General features: G+C 36.7%; 1 protein-coding gene across 2 annotated transcripts in view; it reads left to right on the forward strand.

The window, feature by feature from the left end:
- The window catches only part of GOPC (golgi associated PDZ and coiled-coil motif containing), a 41,319-nt gene that overhangs the window by 3,954 nt on the left and 16,651 nt on the right, over positions 1–20,714 (forward strand). The window contains exons 2-3 of one of the 2 annotated variants that reach the window (XM_017497245.2): positions 17,401–17,565; positions 18,963–18,986. In XM_017497245.2, coding sequence (XP_017352734.1) covers positions 17,401–17,565; positions 18,963–18,986 — 189 coding nt within the window. The remainder of the gene's footprint in view (positions 1–17,400; positions 17,566–18,962; positions 18,987–20,714) is intronic. The other variant, XM_017497253.2, reaches the window with a different exon arrangement.

The raw sequence follows: 20,714 nt of genomic DNA on the forward strand, positions 1-20,714 counted from the left end.
CTCTGTTGTGAACTGCGTATGCAAGGTATCTAGGTTGCCTGCTTCTTATGAGAATCTAATGCCTGTTGATGAAACCATCCCCACGCCATCTTGTGGAAAAATTGTTTTCCACAAAACCAGTCCCTGATGCCAAAAAGGTTGGTGACCACTGTGTTAACCAAGAACTTCCTACCCGCCTCACCCTTCCCAGCTTAAAGTAACCACAGTTCTCTGCTTCTACGAGAGCAACTTTTTTTTTTTGAGTCAGGTCTTCACTCTGTTACTGGGGCTGGAGTGTAGTGGTGCGATCATAGCTCATTGTGGCTGCCAACTCCCGCCTCAATTGATCCTGCTGCCTCAGCCTCCCAAGTAGCTGGAACTATAGGCATGAGCTACCATACTTGGCTAATCCTTCCTTCCTTTCCTTCCCTTTCCCCTTCCCTTTCCCTTTCCCTCCCCTCCGCTCCCCTCCCCTCCTTCTTCTTTCTTTTCTTTTCTCTCTTTCTTTCTTTCTCTCTCTTTCTCTTTCTTTCTTTCTTTCTTTTCTCCTTTCCTTTCCTTTCCTTTCCTTTCCTTTCCTTTCCTTTCCTTTCCTTTCTTTCCTTTCCTTTCTTTCTTTCTTTCTTTCTTTCTTTCTTTCCTCTCTCTTTCCTCTCTTTCTTTCCTCTCTCTTTTCTTTTTCCTCCCTTCCCCTCCCTCCCTCCCTCCCTTCCTTCCTTCCTTTTTCTTTTCTTTTTTTTTTCTCTTTTCTTTCCATTCCTTTTCTTGCTTTTCTTTTCTTTCTTTCAAGATGGGGTTTTACTATGTTGCCTAGGCTGGTCTTGAACTCCTGGGCTCAAGAGATCCTTCTGCCTCACTCTCCCAAAGTACTGGTGTTACAGGTGTGGGCCACCATGGCTGGCAGATCAATTTTGTTAGCGTCTACATTTGAGTAAGAACATGCATTATTTATCTTTCTGTGCCTTGCTTATTTTACTTAATGTCCTTCAAGCTCATCCATTTGGTCTTGAATGACAGGATTTTATTCTTTTTTATGGCTGAGTAGTATTCCATTGTGTATATACATCACTTTTTTGTTGTTGTTGTTCATCAGTTGTGGAGACATAGGTTGCTTCTGTATCTTGGCAGTTGTGAAGTGTTGCAATAAACATGGGAGTGCACATATTGTTCAACATACTGATTTCCTTTTTAGGGGGCATATATACCCAGTATATATGTTCTATTTTTAGTTTTTGGAGGACATAGGTTATATCTTAAAATTAAGTATAAATGATATCTATGTGACTGCTTTTTGCCATAAGTGATATTTGGGAAGAGGCATATCCGAGGAGAAGGAAATAGCAGACAATATAAGCGTATTTTGACATGGTGCCATTTCAAATTGCTCACATCTCTTATACTTTCCACCACTTGAGAATTTTTGCTATGGTGAGCCACTAATGGCTAAGCTGGAATCACAGGCATTGATTAGTATAGTAGTAGCACTATAGAAGAAAAAAAAAGAAAAGAAACTTTTTATCTGAAGAATGTGAAGAATGTGCACACTTTCACCACTTCTATTCAACATAGTACTAGAAGTCCTAACCAGAGCAGTCAAACAACAGAAAGAAATAAAGGGCATCCAAATTGGTAAAGAGGAAGTCAGACTGTTGCTGTTTGCGGATGACATGATCGTATATCTAAAAAACCCTGAAGACTCAGCCATAAAGCTCCTAGAACTGATAAATCAATTCAGCAAAGTTTCAGGATACAAAATTAATGTATACAAATCAGTAGCCCTGCTATATACCACAGTGACCAAACTGAGAATCAGGAACCCAACCCTTTTTACAAGACCTGCAAAATATTAAAATATTTTGGAATATACTTAACCAAGGAGGTGAAAGACCTCTACAAAGAAAACTATAAAACACTGCTGAAGGAAATCATAGGTGATACAAACAAATGGAAACACATCCCACACTCATGCGTGGGTAGAGTCAATAATGCGAAAATTACCATACTGCCAAAAACAATCTACAAGTTCAATGCAATTCCCATCAAAATACCACCATTATTCTTCACAGAACTAGAAAAAAAATTCTAAAATTCATATGGAACCAAAAAAGAGCCCACATAGCCAAAGCAAGACCAAGCAAAAAGAACAAATCTGGAGGCTTCTATTACCCAACTCCAAACTATACTATAAGGCCAAAGTCACCAAAACAGCATGGTACTGGTATAAAAACAGACATATAGACAAGTGCAACACAATAGAAAACCCAGAAATAAAGTCAAATACTTAGAGACAACTAATCTTTGACAAATCAAATAAAAACATAAAGTGGGGAAAGGACATCCTAGTCAACAAATGGTGCTGGGACAATTGGCAAGACACATTAGAAGAATGAAGCTGGATCTTCATCTCTTACCATATACAAAAATCAACTCAGGATGGATCAAAGACTTAAATCTAAGACCTGAAACCAGAAAAATTCTAGAAGATAACATTGGAAAAACCCTTTTAGATATTGGCTTATGCAAAGACTTCATGACTAAGAAAGCAAACATAGCAAAAACAAAGCAAACATAACAAAAACAAAGAAAAATAGATGGGACTTATAATTAAGTAAACTAAAAACTAAACTAAAACTAAAACTGAAAACTTTCTGCACAGCAAAAGAAATAATCAGCAAAGTAAACAGACGACTCACAGAGTGGGAGAAAATCTTCAAAATTTGTACATCCAACAAAGGACTAATATCCAGAATCTACAAGGAATTCATACAAATCAGCAAAAAAACAAACAATCCCATCAAAAAGAGGGCTAGGGACATGAATAGATAATTCTCAAAAGAAGATACAAATGGCTAACAAGCATATGAAAAAAATACTCAGTATCACTAATGATCAGGGGACTACAAATTAAAACCACAATGCAACACCACCTTACTCCTGCAAGAATAGCCATACTTAAAAAAATTTAAAAATAATAAATGTTGGCATGGATGTAGTGAAAAGGGAATACTTTTGCACTGTTGGTTGGAATGTAAACTAGTACAACCACTATGGAAAACACTGAAGATTCTTCAAAGAACTAAAAGTAGATCTACCATTTGATCCAGCAGTATGACTCCTGGGTATCTACCCAGAGGAAAAGAAGTCATCATATAAAAAAGATACTTGCACATGCATATTTATACCAATACAACTCACAGTTGCAAAAATATGGAAACAGCCCAAATGCCCATCAGTCAATGAGTGGATAAGGAAAATAGGGTGTGTGCATGTGTTTCTGTGTGCGTGTGTGTGTATATATGTGTATATATATACACATACACATGCATGCACACTATGGAATACTACTTAGCCATAAAAAGGAATGAAATAATGGCATTTGCAGCACCCTGGATGGAACTGATCGGAGACCATTTTTCTAAGTGAAGTAACTCAGGAATCGAAAACCAAATGTATGTTGTCATACATGGGAGCTAAGCTAGGTGGATGCAAAGGCATATGAATGATACAATGGACCTTGGGGATCTGGAGTAAAGGGTGGGAAGGGAATGAGGTTTAAGAGACTACACAATGGGTACAGTGTACACTGCTCAGGTGATGGGTACACCAGAATCTTAGAAATCACCCCTAAGTAACTTATTCATGTAACCAAACACCACCTATTCCCCAGAAACATACTGAAAAAAAAACAAAAACAAGAACAAGTGAGTTCCTTTAAATTGTCAAGCCTAGAGAGGCATTGGAATGAAACAGCAGTTATGGCACTCTCTTTTGACCTAAGTAGATATCTCTTGAAGCCACCTTCTGTGTAGAATTTAACTGACGCCAAGTAGCCATAAAATGCCATATACTGGACACCATAATTCATACCTTATCGTGCAACAGTGGATAGCCAGTCACTAATCAGTGACTGTAAACCAATGAGAATTCTTATCAAGCAACTTTGTATCTGCCTTGTTCCTTTTTCCCTTTAAAACCTGCTTGTAACTCAGGTGCCAGAGCACTCTCCAGGCATCTGGAAGATATGTCTTGGGTAGCTGTCCTCATTTTGGCTCAGGTAAACTAAAGTTTATTTTGAGCCTCAGCCTTCTCCTTTTAGGTTGACAGTAGGAATAGTAATAGTAGCAGTAGTAGGTATGTTGGAATAGAACAAAGGTTGTGAACCAATACTTTAAAAAACTCACCTCTGCCTTGTAATACAGTGTTTTGCCTTCTAGTCATTTTTTAAAATAACAGCACAGTGCATCTTCTGTCACACCCTCCTATCCTTCAGTAGTTGCTCCGTTAGTATTTCTTTGAAGTGATTTACTGTTCATAACCATCAGTAGAGAAACTTTTAACTTTGATCTAGAGCCACATTGATAATGAACTGTTGATATACTTGTCCCTTTGCTGCTTTAAATCTGTCCTGTTTTTAAACAGGCTGTTTTGCAGCATTGAAGCTTAAGTTTAATATTGATCCAGTACTTACTTACGAACACAAATTATGTGCTAGATGCTGTATTGGGTGCTTGGGATACAGTGGAGAGCGAAAAAGGGATGTAGTCATTGCTGTTATGGAGCTTGGATTCTATTGGAGGAATTTGTTGGGAGAATAATCATGTAAATGAGAAACTGCAACTTTGATGAATACTATGAAACGTACATAAGAGTATGAGACCCTATTTTGGGATGTTAACAAAGGCTTCTTTGAGGAAATTATTGAGCTAAGACATAAAGGAATTATGTGTGAGTAGAAATGAATTAAGCTAGGAGAAATAGGAATGCCATTCAACATTGCGGTAGAGGGAATGGGAAGTGAAAAGCACCTGTGATGGGCAAGAGCATAGTGCATTTGAAGATTCAGGAGAGTTGGTCTGTGCCACAAGAGAAGAGGACAAAAGAAGCAAGATGCAAGATAAGTTTGATAGGGTGGTACCATTTCTACATGGCTTTATAGGCCATGCAAAAAGATTTAGGCCTTTATCATAATGGTGGGAAGTGTTTTAAACCAGTTAGTAACCTCAGATATGAAGTTAGAATAGTTCACTCTGGCTATGGTATGGAGAAAGTTGGAGAGAATGACGTGAATGAATGTAGAAAATTGTTTAGAAGGCTTCTGTTTTTGTGAGATTATTGATATTGTGGAGTAAGATAATGGAGGTAGGGGAAAGTATTCAGAACAAAAGAAACTGGAGAGATATAAATAAAAAAAAATCTAGAGATGGATTGGAACAGAGGGATGAGAGAATTCAGGATAAACCCAAGATGGCAGTCTTGTGCAGCTGGCTTCCTGAACAGATAGATGAATATGTTATATTATTAGCAATAACAATATTGCCAACCTTATTGATCAATTACCATGGGCTACGCTCTCTTATGAGTCTTTTATATAAATTGATTCATCCAATTCTCACAATATTCCTGTGAGACAGGCTTATTAGTATGGTTATTCCAACTTTACAGGAATTAAGTAAGAGGCCTGAGGCTACAAAGCTAGGGAAATCAGTCTCTGCACAAACACATATTTACGTCTGATGAGGGATGGAGGAGGTGGAGAGAAAAGCAAAAAGAATGAGTGTGGCTGAATAGATAGCAAGAAGTGAGAGTAGAGGGTACAAGGGAGGTTTTGTTTTCAAGTAAAAATAAAATAAGTCTGTGAGAAGCATCTGCTTGAGAGAAAAGCCAAATATAGAAAAAGAGTAGGGTGATTAATATTAGTAAGATTTTGTAATAACAGCTACTTAGAGAGAATGAGAGCAGACAGTAGGAGATTGTGGAAGTTTTTGTTTGGTGGTTTCTTTTTTTTCTGTAAAATAGGAGCCCAGGTCAGTTGCTGAAAGTAGGTGAGAATAAGAGCATGAGGCTAGTAGAAGAGGTTTGAAATAATTGTGGAAGAGCCAGTTGGCCTTAGAAACAGGACTGCCAGGCATTGTTGAGGACCTGCGTGGGGTTAGTTATCATACATTATAGTGTAACCAGTCTGTCCTGTTGTGTGACTTTCTCTAGCAATGCATATCCATTTAGGTACAGGCATGGAAATGAGAGTAATAACTAGGTTTATTCAATGTTATAACAACGGAGTTTGTTTTACAGACAAGTGTGTTATTGAAGTGAAAGTGGTAATGGGCTGATGAAAAGGAGATAAATACTAAGGAAGGAGAATTGACAATTTGTTAATTATGTAGATACAGAAGATAAGAGAAAGGGTTAAGGATAACATTTCTGTTTGGGAAATGTATTGGTCAATATCAGTAGTGGGTTGAATCGTATCCCTCCAAAAATCATGTCCACCTGAAACCTCAGAATATGACCTTATTTAGAAAGAGGGTCTTTGAGGGTGTCATTATGTAAAGATGGAGGTAAGATTGTAGTGGATTGGAGGGGGCCCTAAATCCAATGAAAGTATGCTGATAGGGGACAGAAAAGGCCACACACAGACACAGAGAAGAAGGCTGTGTGAAGATGGAAACAGAGATTGAAGTGATGTATCTACAAGCCAAGCGATGCCCATGATTGCCAACAGCACTGAAAGCTAGGAGAGAGGCACTGGATCTCCAGAAGTAACCATCCCTGTCAATACCTTATTTCAAACTTCTGGCATTCTGAACTGTGAAAGAATAAACTTGTTTTAAGCCACGATGTTTATAGTAAATTTTTAAAAATTAATTATTATTACTTTTTTTTTTGAGAGAGTCTCTCTGTTGCCTAGGCTGGAGTGCAGTGGCACAATCTCAGCTCATTGCAACATCTGCCTCCTGGGTTCAAGTGATTCTCTGCCTCAGCTTCCCAAGCAACTGGAATTATAGACGCCAGCCACCACGCCCAGCTAATTTTTGTATTTTTAGTAGAGATGTGTTTTACCATGTTGTCCAGGCTGCTCTGAACTCCGTACTTCAAGTGATCCTCCCACCTCAGCCTCCTAAAGTGTTGGGATTACCAGCATGAGGCACTGCGCCCAGCCTTGGGAAATTTTTTATAACAGCCCTGGGAAGTTAATACATTACTATTTACTTAAGTAATGAATACAGGAAAAGGTGGAGCAGGTCTGGGAAAGATAATGAGATAAGATTAGGATATTCTGCATAATTAAGGTCCTTATGCTTTTTGTATATTCCTAAAATAGTCTCCTAATCATTTATTATTCCCTCCAAACCATCCTGTTGTTGCCTGATCATTCTGGAATTATTAATGGTTTGTATTTAAAAAGACAAATCTGATTCTGTCATTTTTCTTTCTGTGTCTCCCTAAAATTCAAATTCTTTGGCACAGTGATCAGTGTGCCCTGTCTGTCCTTATCTTTTATCACCCCTTCTTAGCTGCTTTTGCCTCAATAAAACTGGTCTATTTGCAGTTCTCTAAATAGGCCTTGCTCTTTTATGGCACCTCTACTTTGGCACAGGCTTTGGTGTATAATGCCTTCTCTGTACCCTTTGTCTGGAGTATCAGATACCCACTCATCTTTTAAGACTCTACTTACATCACTGTCTCAGTGAGGACTTTCCTTACTCCACTCCTCTCTGCTCTTTATAGGTAGAGCCTGCCCTAGGCCTTGAACTTACTTGTACTGCTAGATTTGTTACATTGTACTGTAATTAGCAATTGCCACATCTTTATACATGTGAAGCTGATTTAGAAGGTAGCATTATCTTTTTGTGAACCTAGTTTGGTTTCTGAAAGTTTTGTTTGTTTGTTTGTATTTTTTGCTTCCATGCTCCCAAACCACAATGAGTGCTGCGTAACTCCTTTGGAATAGATATCAGATTGGTTTGTATATGGATTACAGAATTGGTATTTGGCCCCTTTTTAAAATTGGGAATTGAACTCGTGTTAAATACCAGCCATTTTGAACTAGTTACTCCCTATCTCATCTGTCAGGTGTTTTCATATCTCACCTTTCCATTTCCACTCCCTACATTAGCAGATCTCTATTTAAAGCTCAGAGAACTTCTGACTACCTCCCCTCACCTCTTTCTGAATTGATACATCACACACGTCTTTCAAATAGTGCTTACTACACTTTGCATCACAATTGGAAATGCAATCTTTTTACCTTTTTTTTTTTGAGACAAGGTCCCACTCTGTTGCCCAAGCTGGAGTGCAGTGACACAATCATGGCTCAGTGCAGCCTCTACCTCCTTGGCTCAAGAGATCCTCTGACCTCAGCCTCCCAAGTAGCTGGGACTACAGCCACATACCACCACGCCCAGCTAATTCTTTGTATTTTTTGTAGAGACCAAACCTCACTGTGTTGCCCAGGTTGGTCTTGATCTGTGCTCAAGCAGTCCACTCACCTTGGCCTCCCAAAGTTCTGGGATTACAGGTGTGAGCCACCATGCCCAGCCTGGAAATATATTATTTGGGGAACTTCTAGAATCTATCTTTTTCATTCTTTTGTCCCCAGATTGTGGTACACAGTGAGTACTCAATGTTTATTTGAGTGAATGAATGTGTTTGAAACACATCTGGTGTTCTGCTGTAAATCTTTAAAGATTAACTACAATCATTCTGTAATATAAGGTTCATGAGAGCTGGAATGGCGTCTGTCTTGTTGACTCTGTATTCATAGTGTACAGTGCCTGCCACATTACTGAATGACTTATCTGCAGGTTCATTTATTTCCCTGGTATATAATTTACAAGCATATAATTTGTGAGTTAATATTTCATGGCATCTCATTTTGAGAAAAAATTGAAACTGATTAAAAATAACTTTAAACATTATTAAATAAGAGAATATTGAATATGGATTTAGTACTTGTGATATTCCTAAAATATTGGGTGGGCTGGTTCTCCTCCCCACCCCATTTCCAGTTTGATCATAGAGCAACTGAGTGCTTTGGCATTTAAATGGAAACATTTTGTATTGATTGGATCTTCATTAGAGGTTTACAGCAAAGTACTTTAACTTTCAAAGGTACATGTCAGATTTATCAACTAGTTTCCATTTCACATCCCCCAACTCAGTTCATTTATGTTGTCTCTCATATTACACATAGCTGCCTTTAAAAAAAAAAAAATTAGGGCTGGGTGAGGTGGCTCATGCCTGTAATCCTAGCACTTTAGGAGACCAAGGTGGGCATTATCACCTGAAGTCAAGAGTTTGGGACCAGCCTGAGCAACATGGTGAAACCCTGTCTCTGCTAAAAATATAATTAGTCTGGCATGGTGGTGCATGCCTGTAATCTCAGCTACTTGGGAGGTGAAGCAGGAGAATCGCTTGAACCCAGGAGGCAGAGGTTGCAGTGAGCCAAGATCGTACCATTGCACTCCAGCCTGCGCAACAAGAGCAAAACTCCATCTCAAAAAAATAAATAAAAAATAAAAAAACCATAAATTCCTCAATTGCTCTTTGAATAAAATTCAAACTCTTAATTATGGCAGATAGGCTCTGTGTGATCCAGCCTTTGGGTATCCCTCCTATGTCTCTTACCATTCTTTCCTCTTACTCTGTATCAAGCTTGTGCAACCCTCAGCCTATAGGCTACATGTGGCCCAGGCCAGCTTTGAATGCAGCCCAACACAAATTCGTAAACTTCCTTAAAGCATTATGAGATTTTGTGTGTGTGTGTGTGTGTGTGTGTGTGTGTGTGTGTGTGTGTGTGTGTTTTAATTTTAGCTCACAGCTGTCATTAGTGTTAGTGTATTTTATGTGTGGCCCATGACAATTCTTCCAGTGTGGCCCAGGGAAGCCAAAAGATTGTGTACCCCTTCTCTATATAGTGTAGCCACATGAACCTTTTCTCAGAAAATCTAAGTCAAGGTTCTCAAACTTTTTGGTTTCTGGACACCTTTGCATTCTTACAAATTTTGAGAACCCCAAAGAGCTCTTTTTTAAAATATGGGTTATATATAGTCAAATTTATTGTATTAGAAATTAAACTGAGAAAACTTTGACTATTTATGACATCTTTTAAAAATAACAATAAACTAATTACATGTTAATATAAATGATTTTAAATTTAAAAGTAATTGTATTTTGCAAAACAAAAAATTTTTTTAGAAGAATAGCATTGTTTTATATTTTTTCAAACCTTTAAATTCCTGGCTTACTAGAGGATAACTGAATTCTCACATCTGCTTTTGTATTTAATCTGTGGTGATATGTTATGGTGTAACAATTGGAAGAAAATTTGATCTCACAGACATCTGTAGTTAGATAAGGAAGGAGTATTTTAACAGCCTTTTCAGATAACTGTGGATATTCTTCTTTGGTAGTAAAAGTTGACAAGGGGTCATCTTATAGATTAGTTGCAATGTGGAATCTTAAACTATATAAATGAACTTTTTATACACTGTTGCATTAAAATACATTGGTCTTTCTAGCACTTTGAATGGATCTTATACCGAGGCATGATTTTATAACATCATACACTGGGCATTTTGAAATGGTTCTTCAAGTTATGCAAATCTTCCAAATGTTGACACATCTCATGCAGTATTTTAAAATCACATTCGTTAGTTTCACCAGTCTCATCAGAAAAATCTTTAAATGTTGAGATGTTGTCAAGCTCATGCTGATGGGTTCAGGTTTTCCAAAATTCTGTTTTTCACATGAAAGCTCAAATTTTTATTTTTGGCAACAAATACTGTCAGTTATTGTCTTAAAGAAACAGGTTCTTTTGTTTATTCTCAAGACCATGTCTGCCAAATATTTTAATCTGAATAATCATAGTTTGTTCTTCTTTCAAATTAAAATGATGTTCCACACACAACATGTTTAGCTTGCAGCTCAAGCAACCGGATGAGTATTTTTTCCTTGAGACAGCATAGCTTGCTATACAGCAGAAATGCTTTTGCATGCTTCCCACTTCACCACATAGAATATTGAAAAAACATGTTCTCAAGGATCAAGATTTTAAAAAATTAAGACATTTTGCTGCTTCATGAATGATATTCTTAAATGAACTATCTTTTCTTAAACTGTGAGTACAGGCCAGGCACAGTGGCTCACACCTGTAATACCAGCACTTTGGAAGAATGATATGGTTTAGGTCTGGTTCCCCCACAAACCTTATGTCAAATTGTAATGTTGGAGGTGGGGCCTGGTGGGAAATGATTGGATCATGGGGACGATTTTCCCTTTGATGCTGTTCTCAGGATAGTTATCATAAGATCTGGTTGTTTAAAAGTACGTAACATCTCCCCCACCTTCCTCCTGCTCTGGACATGTACTTGCTTGCTTCCCCTTTGCCTTGATTATAATTTTCCTGAGGATTGGATGCAGTGGCTCACACCTGGCTCACACCTGTAATCCTGGCACTTTGGGAGGTTGAGGCGGTGGATCACTTGAGGTCAGGAGTTCGAACCCAGCCTCAACGTGGTGAAACTCCGTCTGTACTAAAAATATAAAAATACTTGGAGTATTTATCCATAAGACAGTTAAAGAAATTAAAACCTGCTTATATTTAAAATAAAAATTGTTCAGTTGTTATTTTTAGAAAATAATATAGGTAGAAGATTAAAGTTTAGGCAAAATAGATTAATAGGAAACTGAATAAAAAAATTACTTTGATTTTGGAGCCCAACCTCCAGGGAGTAAAGGAGGCTTAGAGTTAAGTTGATCACCAATAGCCAGTGTTTTAACCAGCTATGCCTCTTGTGTTAATTTATTTTTGTGTCACTAGAAGAAATATCGAACAGAGGGTAATTTATAAAAATTTTAATTGGCTCACAGTTCTTCAGGCTGTATAGGCAACATGTTGCCAGCATCTTCTGGTAAGGTCCTCAGTGAGCCTACAGTCATGGTGGAAGGCGAAAGGGGAGCAGATGGATCACATAGCAAGAAAAGAAGCAAGAGAGTGAGGTAGGAGAGGTTCCAGGCCTTTAAACAACGAGATCTTGTATGAATTAACTGAGTGAGTACACAGTTATCACCAAGGGGATGGTGCTAAACCATTCATGAGGAATCTGCCCCCGTGATCCATCCAGTCACTTCTCACCGGGCCCCGTCTTTAACATTGGGAATCACATTTCAACATGAGATTTGGAGGGGACAGACATTCAAACCATATCACCTGTGTAATGAAGCCTCCATAAAAACCTAAAAGGACAGGGTTAGGAGAACTTCTGGATAGATGAACACATGGAAGTTCGTGGAGGTTGGTGCCCCCAGGGAAGACGTGGAAGTTCCATGTCGCTTACCCCAGTCCTTGTTCTGTGCACCTCTTTATATGTATCTCTTGTGATATCTTCATAATAAACTGGTAAATATGCTTCCATGAGTTCTGTGAGCTGCTGCAGCAAACTAATTGAACCCAGAGAGGGAAATGTGGGAACCCCAACTTGAAGCCATTCAGTCGGAAGTTCTGGAAGCATAGACTTGCAACTAGTGTCTGAAAGGTATGGGGGCAGTCTTGTGGGACAGACCCCTCAATCTTTGGGATCTGACAGCATCTGCAGGTAGATAGTGTCATAATTGAATTGGAGGACACTCAACTGATGTCTGCTGCAAATTGATTGCTTGTTTGTTGGGGTGAAATCCCCCATATTTGGTCACAAGTTTCCGTGATGATTGCTGTGGAGGGAGAGAATAGGAAAAACACTTTGAGTTTGTGGTTGTTTTCCCACTAATCTAAAGAAACTTTTCTGAGAAATCTGTTACAGGGAATGAGCTGAAATCATTGGGATAAGTAGCTTTGGTTAAAGGTCTGATAGTGAGCATAGAATATATTTAATAGCAGAATAAAGACTGTTGGAGTTAAAGATGATGGAATAATATTGAATGCTATATGTGCTACAATATAGATTTTATTTTCAACTCTCAAAATGGGAGAAGAGTATTCTGAAAATGTATAATAAGCTTGATGATCACTCATAGTTATTAGCTGGGGATAACACTTTGTTAAATGAGAAGAGTGAGGGGAGATATTAACTAGCTAATTTCATGACTGCTCATAGAAAGGATAATACCTTAAATACAATCGAAAGAAGAAATTAGAATATAATGTAACAGTAATCATTAGAACAAAGATACAGAACTACCAGAAAATAAAAAAATAATAATAAATTTTTAAATCCAGCGGAGAGAGCAGTGAAGACTTTACATGTGTGTTCTATATACAAACATAACATGACAAATAGGATGAAAGGCCACACATAAAAGATCAGACACAATTATACTGAGAAAATGCAAATAAAATGAAACCAGGGTTTGCAAACTTGATACCAGATAAGGTAGAACTCATGCCCAAATGCATTTATTGTTGGGGAGGAAACTATTAACATAATTTAGATATGTTAAAATTAAGCATTCTGTTCATTGAACTACACATTTATAAAGTGAAAAGAAGACACAGAATGGGAGAAGGTATTTGTAACTCATACCCAATAAAGGAGTTCATATTGATGCAAGATATTTTCTTGACCCCTTCAAGGTACTCATGACAGGGGTGCCCTGTTTACTCAGCCCACACCACTCAACCCCTGGCAGTAGGGAGCACAGGAGCGAACAAGTACAAGAACTGGCTGGCCGCTTCAATGCTGACAGGAGCAAACTCCATTCACTTGGGTCCAGCTGCACATCACCCCTCACGGGAGGGAGCGTGTAGGCAAGCAGGTACAGGAATTGACCAGCTGCTTTAGCACTGGCAGGAGCAAACTCCATTCAGGCCCTGTGGCAGCATCCTGATAAGGGTGCCTGCGACCTCAAGGTGCTAGAGGGCATGTTACAAGCCTCTCTTAGCTCTGCTGGACAGAAATGTGTTATCAGCTTAGTGAGTCCTTTGCCTTGTGTGGGGCAACTGCCCTCTTCATCCTCTAATTGAAGGATGGTGAATGCAGAGAATTTTATGGAGTGGTGAAAGTGGCTTTCAGCAGAGAAGGGATCTGGAAAGAGGATGGGAAGGGCAGGTCATTCCGCCTGAAGTCAAGTCGCCTCTCTCCAGTGTCCATCTGCCATCTCTGAAGTCATGCCACCTGTCTCCGAAGTTCAGCTGCTGCTTCTCTCTACTGGCTGAGTCTGGGGTCTTTATAGGCACAAGATGTGGGGCAGGCCAGGCCATAGTTTTAGAAGACAACATTCAATTGGTAAAAAGACCTTATTCAGAAAGAACCAATTGGGAGAAAATGGGCACACAGGGATGGAAGTTCTCACTTTGGGCTCTGGGTTTCAGGCTTTTAGGCTCGAAGGTGGGGTTTTGCTGAGGACATGCCCCTGTCTGCCAATAATTTTTCTGCCTCCTGCCTCTATCAATATTTTGTGTGCGTGTGTGTGTGTGTGTGTGTGTGTGTGTGTGTGAGTTTGTGTAGGGAGAGAGAGAAAAAAAAAAATTACAAACCAGTAAGAAAAATATGGACAAGTCTCTCGAAAAATAGGCAAGATACTAAAACAGACACTTCCCAAAAGAGAATATTCAAATGGTCAGTAAAAATATGAAAAAGCAGTTAAACCTTATTAGCAATGAGGAAATTTTAATTAAAACCACAATGAAACACCACTACATCGCTGCCAGAATTGCTAAAATGAAAAATACTGACATTGGCAAGTGAAGGCAAGGATATGAAGCTATCAGAGTTCTTATACGTGGTGGGTATGTCAGTTGCTACAATCACTTGGAAAAGTGTTTGACCTTTTCTACTGAAGTCTAACATACTACATACTCTGTAACCCAGAAGCTTCCCTCCTAGATAGGTAATCAACAGAAATATATGCAGTATGTATTAAAAGATAGATTCATAGCAACATCATTTTAATAGTCAAAAATTCAAAACAACACAAATGCCCATCAAAAGTAGAATGAAATAGAATGAGAAGTAGAATTAAGCTGAGGGAAAGTAGAATGAATGAAAAATAGTAAATTGTTACATATTTATTTAGTGAATACCATATAGCGGTGAAAATGAAGTACAGCTATGCAAAACAACATGAATAAATCTTATAAGCATACTCAAACATTCAAAAGCAGACAAAACTATTTATGGTGTTAGAAGTTAGTATATACTCTGATGGTTACTTTTGTGAATGAAGGTGGAGGTAGTGATTGGAGGGGGTCAAAAGAAGGATCCTGGGGTGCTAGCACTGCCCACCCCCACTTTTTTTAAAGTCCTGGATGGTAGTTAAATGGGTATGTTTATTTTTTGTAATGTGTTATTTGTGTACTTCCCTTGTATATGTTTATACATGAACTAAAAAGTTATGAAAATAAAAAAAGGAATAAGTGAGCTCTGTTGATAGGGAGTGATCTCCAGGAAGTAAAAACGCAAGAGGAAGCCCAGTATTTATATTATGCCACATCTTGGTTTAATTTATGGCATGCCACTTCTTTTTTTCTCCTACTTCTTGGGCCATTCCAGTCCTTGACACTCTGTTCTCCCTGTAAGTCAGTCATAGGATATTAATTCACATCTTTTTGTTCCTAGTCTCAACCCAGATCCCACCTTTTCATTTGTTTATTTATTTTATTTTCTGCATTCTGTGGAATATTTCCTGTTGATTATATCATGATTGACACAAAATCAGCATGCCTAAAACTTAAATTTATCTTTTTCTCTCTCTCATGTCTATATAAGCTGTCATCCTAATCTTACTATTTCCATCAATGGCTTCACTATTCTCAAAATTTGAAATATTTGCATTATTCTTTACCTAGTCTTCCATCGTACACCCACTGTGCTACATCACCCTGTAACTAAGTATTGCTAACAATTTCTTTTCAGCATTATAAAATCCTTTATTCTCATTTACAAAGTTACCATGATTACCTGTCATTTGGAAAGCTACAATTAGGGTGTTGCTATTGTGTTCTTGTCTTCTCTTCCTTACTTGCATATATGTTGCTAAAATACCATTGAGAGAAAATGCTTCAAAATTTCATAGTGACTATAGTTATACAGCTTTATGAATATACTAAAAACTATATTATATACATTAAAAGAGTGAATTTTATGATACCAAATTATATGTCAATAAAGGTGTTATTAAAAATTTTTTTAAATGTCATTTAGAGATAGAATGATTTCCTATTAGATTATCAGTTTTGGTTTATCATCCAAAGCCATTTATTATGTTCCGTTTCATTTCTCCTATCCAGTCTTATCCAGTCTGTCAATATACCATCCCTTGAGGTAATCCAGTCTCCTCGATAATAACATTTTCATATTCTAATAAGTACTTTTGTATATAAGATTAATAATCTTAAGAGAATAGTCAAAGCCATGGATATTATTATAGTTTTAAACTGAAGAAACTTGAGACAGAATGTTTTATCTAGAATCACAGGACTAGTATTAGGATTTATTCCAACATAACAGATAAGTTTGAGCATCTTTTATGCACTAGGCACTGGTTGGTACAATTGGGATTTAAAGGCATATTCCAGTTATCTGATCCCTGTTTATACTCAGAGAATTCACCTAAAATGCTTCTAGTCTCTCTGCCTCTTTTCCTTTGCTAGTCTTCCCTTCTTTGTATTTTGTTACTGCTTCTATTTTGTCCTTGTTGTTGTTTTCCTTCAAAGCCCTGCTAAACTCACGCTCAGTATGAATCTTTTCCTTATGTCTCTTCTTTAAGTCTTCCTTTACTTTGTTGGGACTGGGTCAATTCTCTCTCTATGTATAACTTGCCACATTTTTAAAGTTGGTTCACATGTGTATTTATCAACCCAGTTGATATGAAAGCTTGTCGGGGATATAAATTATGATCTGTGATTTTAAAAAGTATTATCTACAATTTTTTTCTCATTGTGCTGGCATAGTTCTAGGCCCTTAGATGCTTAGCAAAATTATGTTGAATTGAATAGGAAACATAGACATTTCTTGATCTTTAATCTACTGGCTGGCTGGGAAAACCAAAAACACAAGGGACATATCCTTTGCACAGTTGTAAAACAATATATCAGTTGTGCAAAAATGAAAACTTCTAAATTGCTAAGTAGTCCTGATGAGTTGTTCTGCTATGCTAAAGCTGAAGACTTGGTTAACTCTGATCTTTAAGCTTACTGTAGTCTCAGAAGTTGATGCCTTAGCAACTAAAATAACTTTACTAGATAATGATTAGGCTGATTTGGGTTAGTATTCTTTGGATTGAAGACACAACACAACTTACTCACTGGCATCTTCTCTAATACTATTAATGTTAGTGGTCCACCGCAGCACACATTGTCTCTACCATGTGGTGAACTACCTCATACTTTTGTGTTTTCGTAAGCTTTGAAGATAAAGGTGAAACAGTAAAAAGGTTTCTTAAAGTAAGCAAAGTAAAATGGAAGTAGCATTCTGTGTTAATTAGAAGATACGGCTTATAGGAGATTTCTTTTGCCACTGAAATATCTGACTTTTACTATTGATTTTCTGTCAGTTTAGATGGATGTCTTGTATCTTAGATAATATTATTCTAGTGTTCATGTATTTATTTCAAAGGTAGTCTCTCTTGTCATTCTTGAATAACAATTATTGGTCAAAATAAAGAAAATGAGGCATACTTAATTTCTTGTATCATTTTTATAAGGCACAGTTGGTGGACCTGAAATCTGAACTGACAGAAACCCAAGCAGAGAAAGTTGTTTTGGAGAAAGAAGTACATGATCAACTTTTACAGCTGCACTCTATTCAGCTTCAGCTTCATGCTAAAACTGGTCAAAGTGTTGACTCTGGTACCATTAAGGCAAAATTGGTAAGTAGTTTATAGAGTGACATGCCCTTGCATGTATTTTACAGGGTGTAGAAGACATTTTGGAATGAGACTTTTAAATTATAAAATATAATACGTGCTCATTGTGGGAAATTTAGAAAATATAAGAACTATAAAGTTTATGATCATTATGATAATCTACAGTCTCATCACATAGAGATAATCAGTGATAATATAACAACCAACTGATAGAATTTTTCCTATTTAAAATATATTATAAATATGTTTAAAAGATATTTGTGATTATAACATAAGATTTTTCTTGCCCTACTGTATCAGTTGGATTAAATTAAGTTGCATATAACAGAAATCCCAAGTAACACTGGGATTATTCTTGAACAGCACTTATTTTTCTCTGAAAAGAATTCTGAGAGTGGCAGTCTAGAGTTAATAATGGCAGATCCACAGATATGAGGGATCCAGATTCCCTTCATCACTGTGCTCTGCCATTTTTAGATCATGGTTTCCACCCTCAGGATTTCTTCATGTCTGCATTTCAGGCAGGAAGGATTAATCTAAGGAAAGAGCAAAAAGATGCCTCTCCATTGTGTTAGCCTTCTTTAAAAAATTTTTATGAAATCGTTCTCAATAATTTTTGCCAGCATTTCATTGACCATCCTCAGCTGCATGCCAGTCTCTTGTTGGTCATATGGCCACTTCCAGTAGAATTGGAGTTATGTTAATAAGGAAGAAGAAAAAATTGTAATCAGGTACCAACCAGTAGCACATTGTTTTCTTTTCCTCTTAGTGTATTGTAAGCATTTTTCCTGCCACTGTATACCACATATGTTTTGAGGGTATAAGAGATATCAGACATTTTGTTACTATATGGGAGGACATGAAATGATGTTGATGATGTGATGATAGTAATACATTTACAAATTTTACTTGTTTTTAGTTCATTTCATTTGGTTAATTAGTTCCTGGTACTGATACATTAAAATTCATGAAAATAACTATCTTCTCCTAAGTTAAACTCTTAAGTTTTCAAAGTCTCTCCAGTCTGTGTTAGTAGGGTTTTATTTAACTGAAATGAAAGCTCTTAACTGTTTGTTTGAGCTATTTGGCATTAACATTCAGAAACAATCTACATTTTCTCTAGAAAAGAATTTACCTGAAGTTTTAACATTAGAGTTTGAAAGAGTATAGTGAAAAGAACACTGTACCAATTATGATGACTAATTTTGATAAAAAATTTTAATCTAATACTATATAGTTACTATTGTTTATACATTTGCAAATAGATTTGTTCTAATGAACTTTACCCAAATGATAGTCAACATATGGGATTTTTCTTTTCTTTGTAATGATTATACCACTAGATAAAATCATTTGTTTGCTCTTTTTCTAATTATAAAACTTTTTTCTTATATCTGAAGTCTGGCCCCTCTGTGGAGGAGCTGGTAAGTATGTTGTTTCTGTTTTGCTTTAATATGTCATGTTGAAGTGTTCATAGTGTTTTATTTGCATATTACGTGTTGTCAGTCATTGTATTTGAAAATAGCATTAATGATGGCAATTTTTTAATGTTCCAATACCTGAAAGGTTCACTGTATGGCCCATTGCTCTTTTGTCACTGCATGTTGTTAAACGTTTTTCTTTTGTTTGTGATTTACAACCATTATTTGCAGAGCCTCTTAATTTTTGACAATTTCTGAGCCTTGTAACTTGCTCACATCTCTACTTCAAAGAACAATTGTTTTTCCCACCTCAGGGTATTGAAGATACATCAAGCAGACCTAGTTTTTAACCCCCTTAAGTTTCTATTTGAAATTATTTCCAGTAAAGAATGTGCATGTTGGTTTCTTCTTCATCTACTGCATGTGTTACAGCTTTTCAAGAGTCTTGAGAATAATCGTGTGGCCTTTGAAACAACTGAATTTTGAAATGCTTTAGCAGAAGTTATTTTAGAAAATAACAATACATTTTTAATATTTTTCCCATTACCCCAACCTAATCAAGTTCCAGTTTGTCTTATGGCTTTACTTCCTTTAAAGATACAATCTTTGATATCTAAATGTAAAATGAACATCTTGGGTGTTACCTAGTAACAAACAGGTTAACTAAGAACCAAAAAGTTTTTTTCTGGTAATCTAGAAATGTTTAACTTCAGTTTTTTAAATCTTATTTTTGCTTACCTCTGTTAATTTCAGGCCCGAGAGTTTGTCAGATTCATTAGGGATTTGAATCATTAAAACTCCAGTAAGTGGTAGCTTAGTATGTCTCTCACAGTTCATTAATATACTATAAATAGCTCATTAAAGTAATTAGAAGTAGTTAATCCTCAACATAAAGTTTATTTAGTACATGAGCCAAAGAAATCTTGGTCTTCTAGGAATGCTTTTTTTAAAGTTGCATCAACTTTAAAATGTAATAAAAAAGTTTTTTATTCATATCTCCAAACTGTTTTCATTTGAAACAGATACTTGCCCTATTAGGACATAGGCTCTGAAATAAAGACTTTAATAATTCCAAAATTGTGTTAAAAGGAGGATTCTGGAGTTTTTCAAATGCTTTAAAAACAATATCTAGAAATTATGTTCTAATCTTTTTTTTTTTTTCCAGAAATTGAGAGAGTCTGCTAATCTTTTATCTGTTTGTCATATATATAACAAATTTTTTTTTAATCAAAGAAGTGACAAATATATCTAGCATTTGGTAGTTGTCACTAGTTTTAGCTCGTGTGTGTGTTTGTGTGTGTGTAAGTAAATATATATTTTTTCAGGATTATGGTGTTTACAGACTAGTATTGAAATCTATTTTGATGTTGTTCAAAACAGTAGACCAAAGAAGACACATTAAATTAGTACCAAAATATATTCTGTGAATTGCTGAAAGTTTGCTCAAATTTGTTTCTTAGCTTCTGAATATCCAGAATAAAAAGGGAAATATTATGTAAAATAATCAGCGCCTATACAATAGAAACAATACTATTCGTCCTTTCCTCAAAAGAAACAATTTTTCTGGTGCTAAGGTGGGTTTTTATTTACATCCTCACAAAAGGGACATGGTGGTAGAGGGAATAATGTCTTCCACATATCGTGAACAAATGTAACCATATTTTCATAGCTTTTGTGGATTCTGTAAAAGCAGTTCTGCTCAGGGTAAATTCAAGTTTTCAGTGTTGAGGG

This window comes from Cebus imitator, unplaced genomic scaffold (assembly GCF_001604975.1).
Source record: "Cebus imitator isolate Cc_AM_T3 unplaced genomic scaffold, Cebus_imitator-1.0 Scaffold11, whole genome shotgun sequence".
Lineage (NCBI taxonomy): Eukaryota > Metazoa > Chordata > Mammalia > Primates > Cebidae > Cebus > Cebus imitator.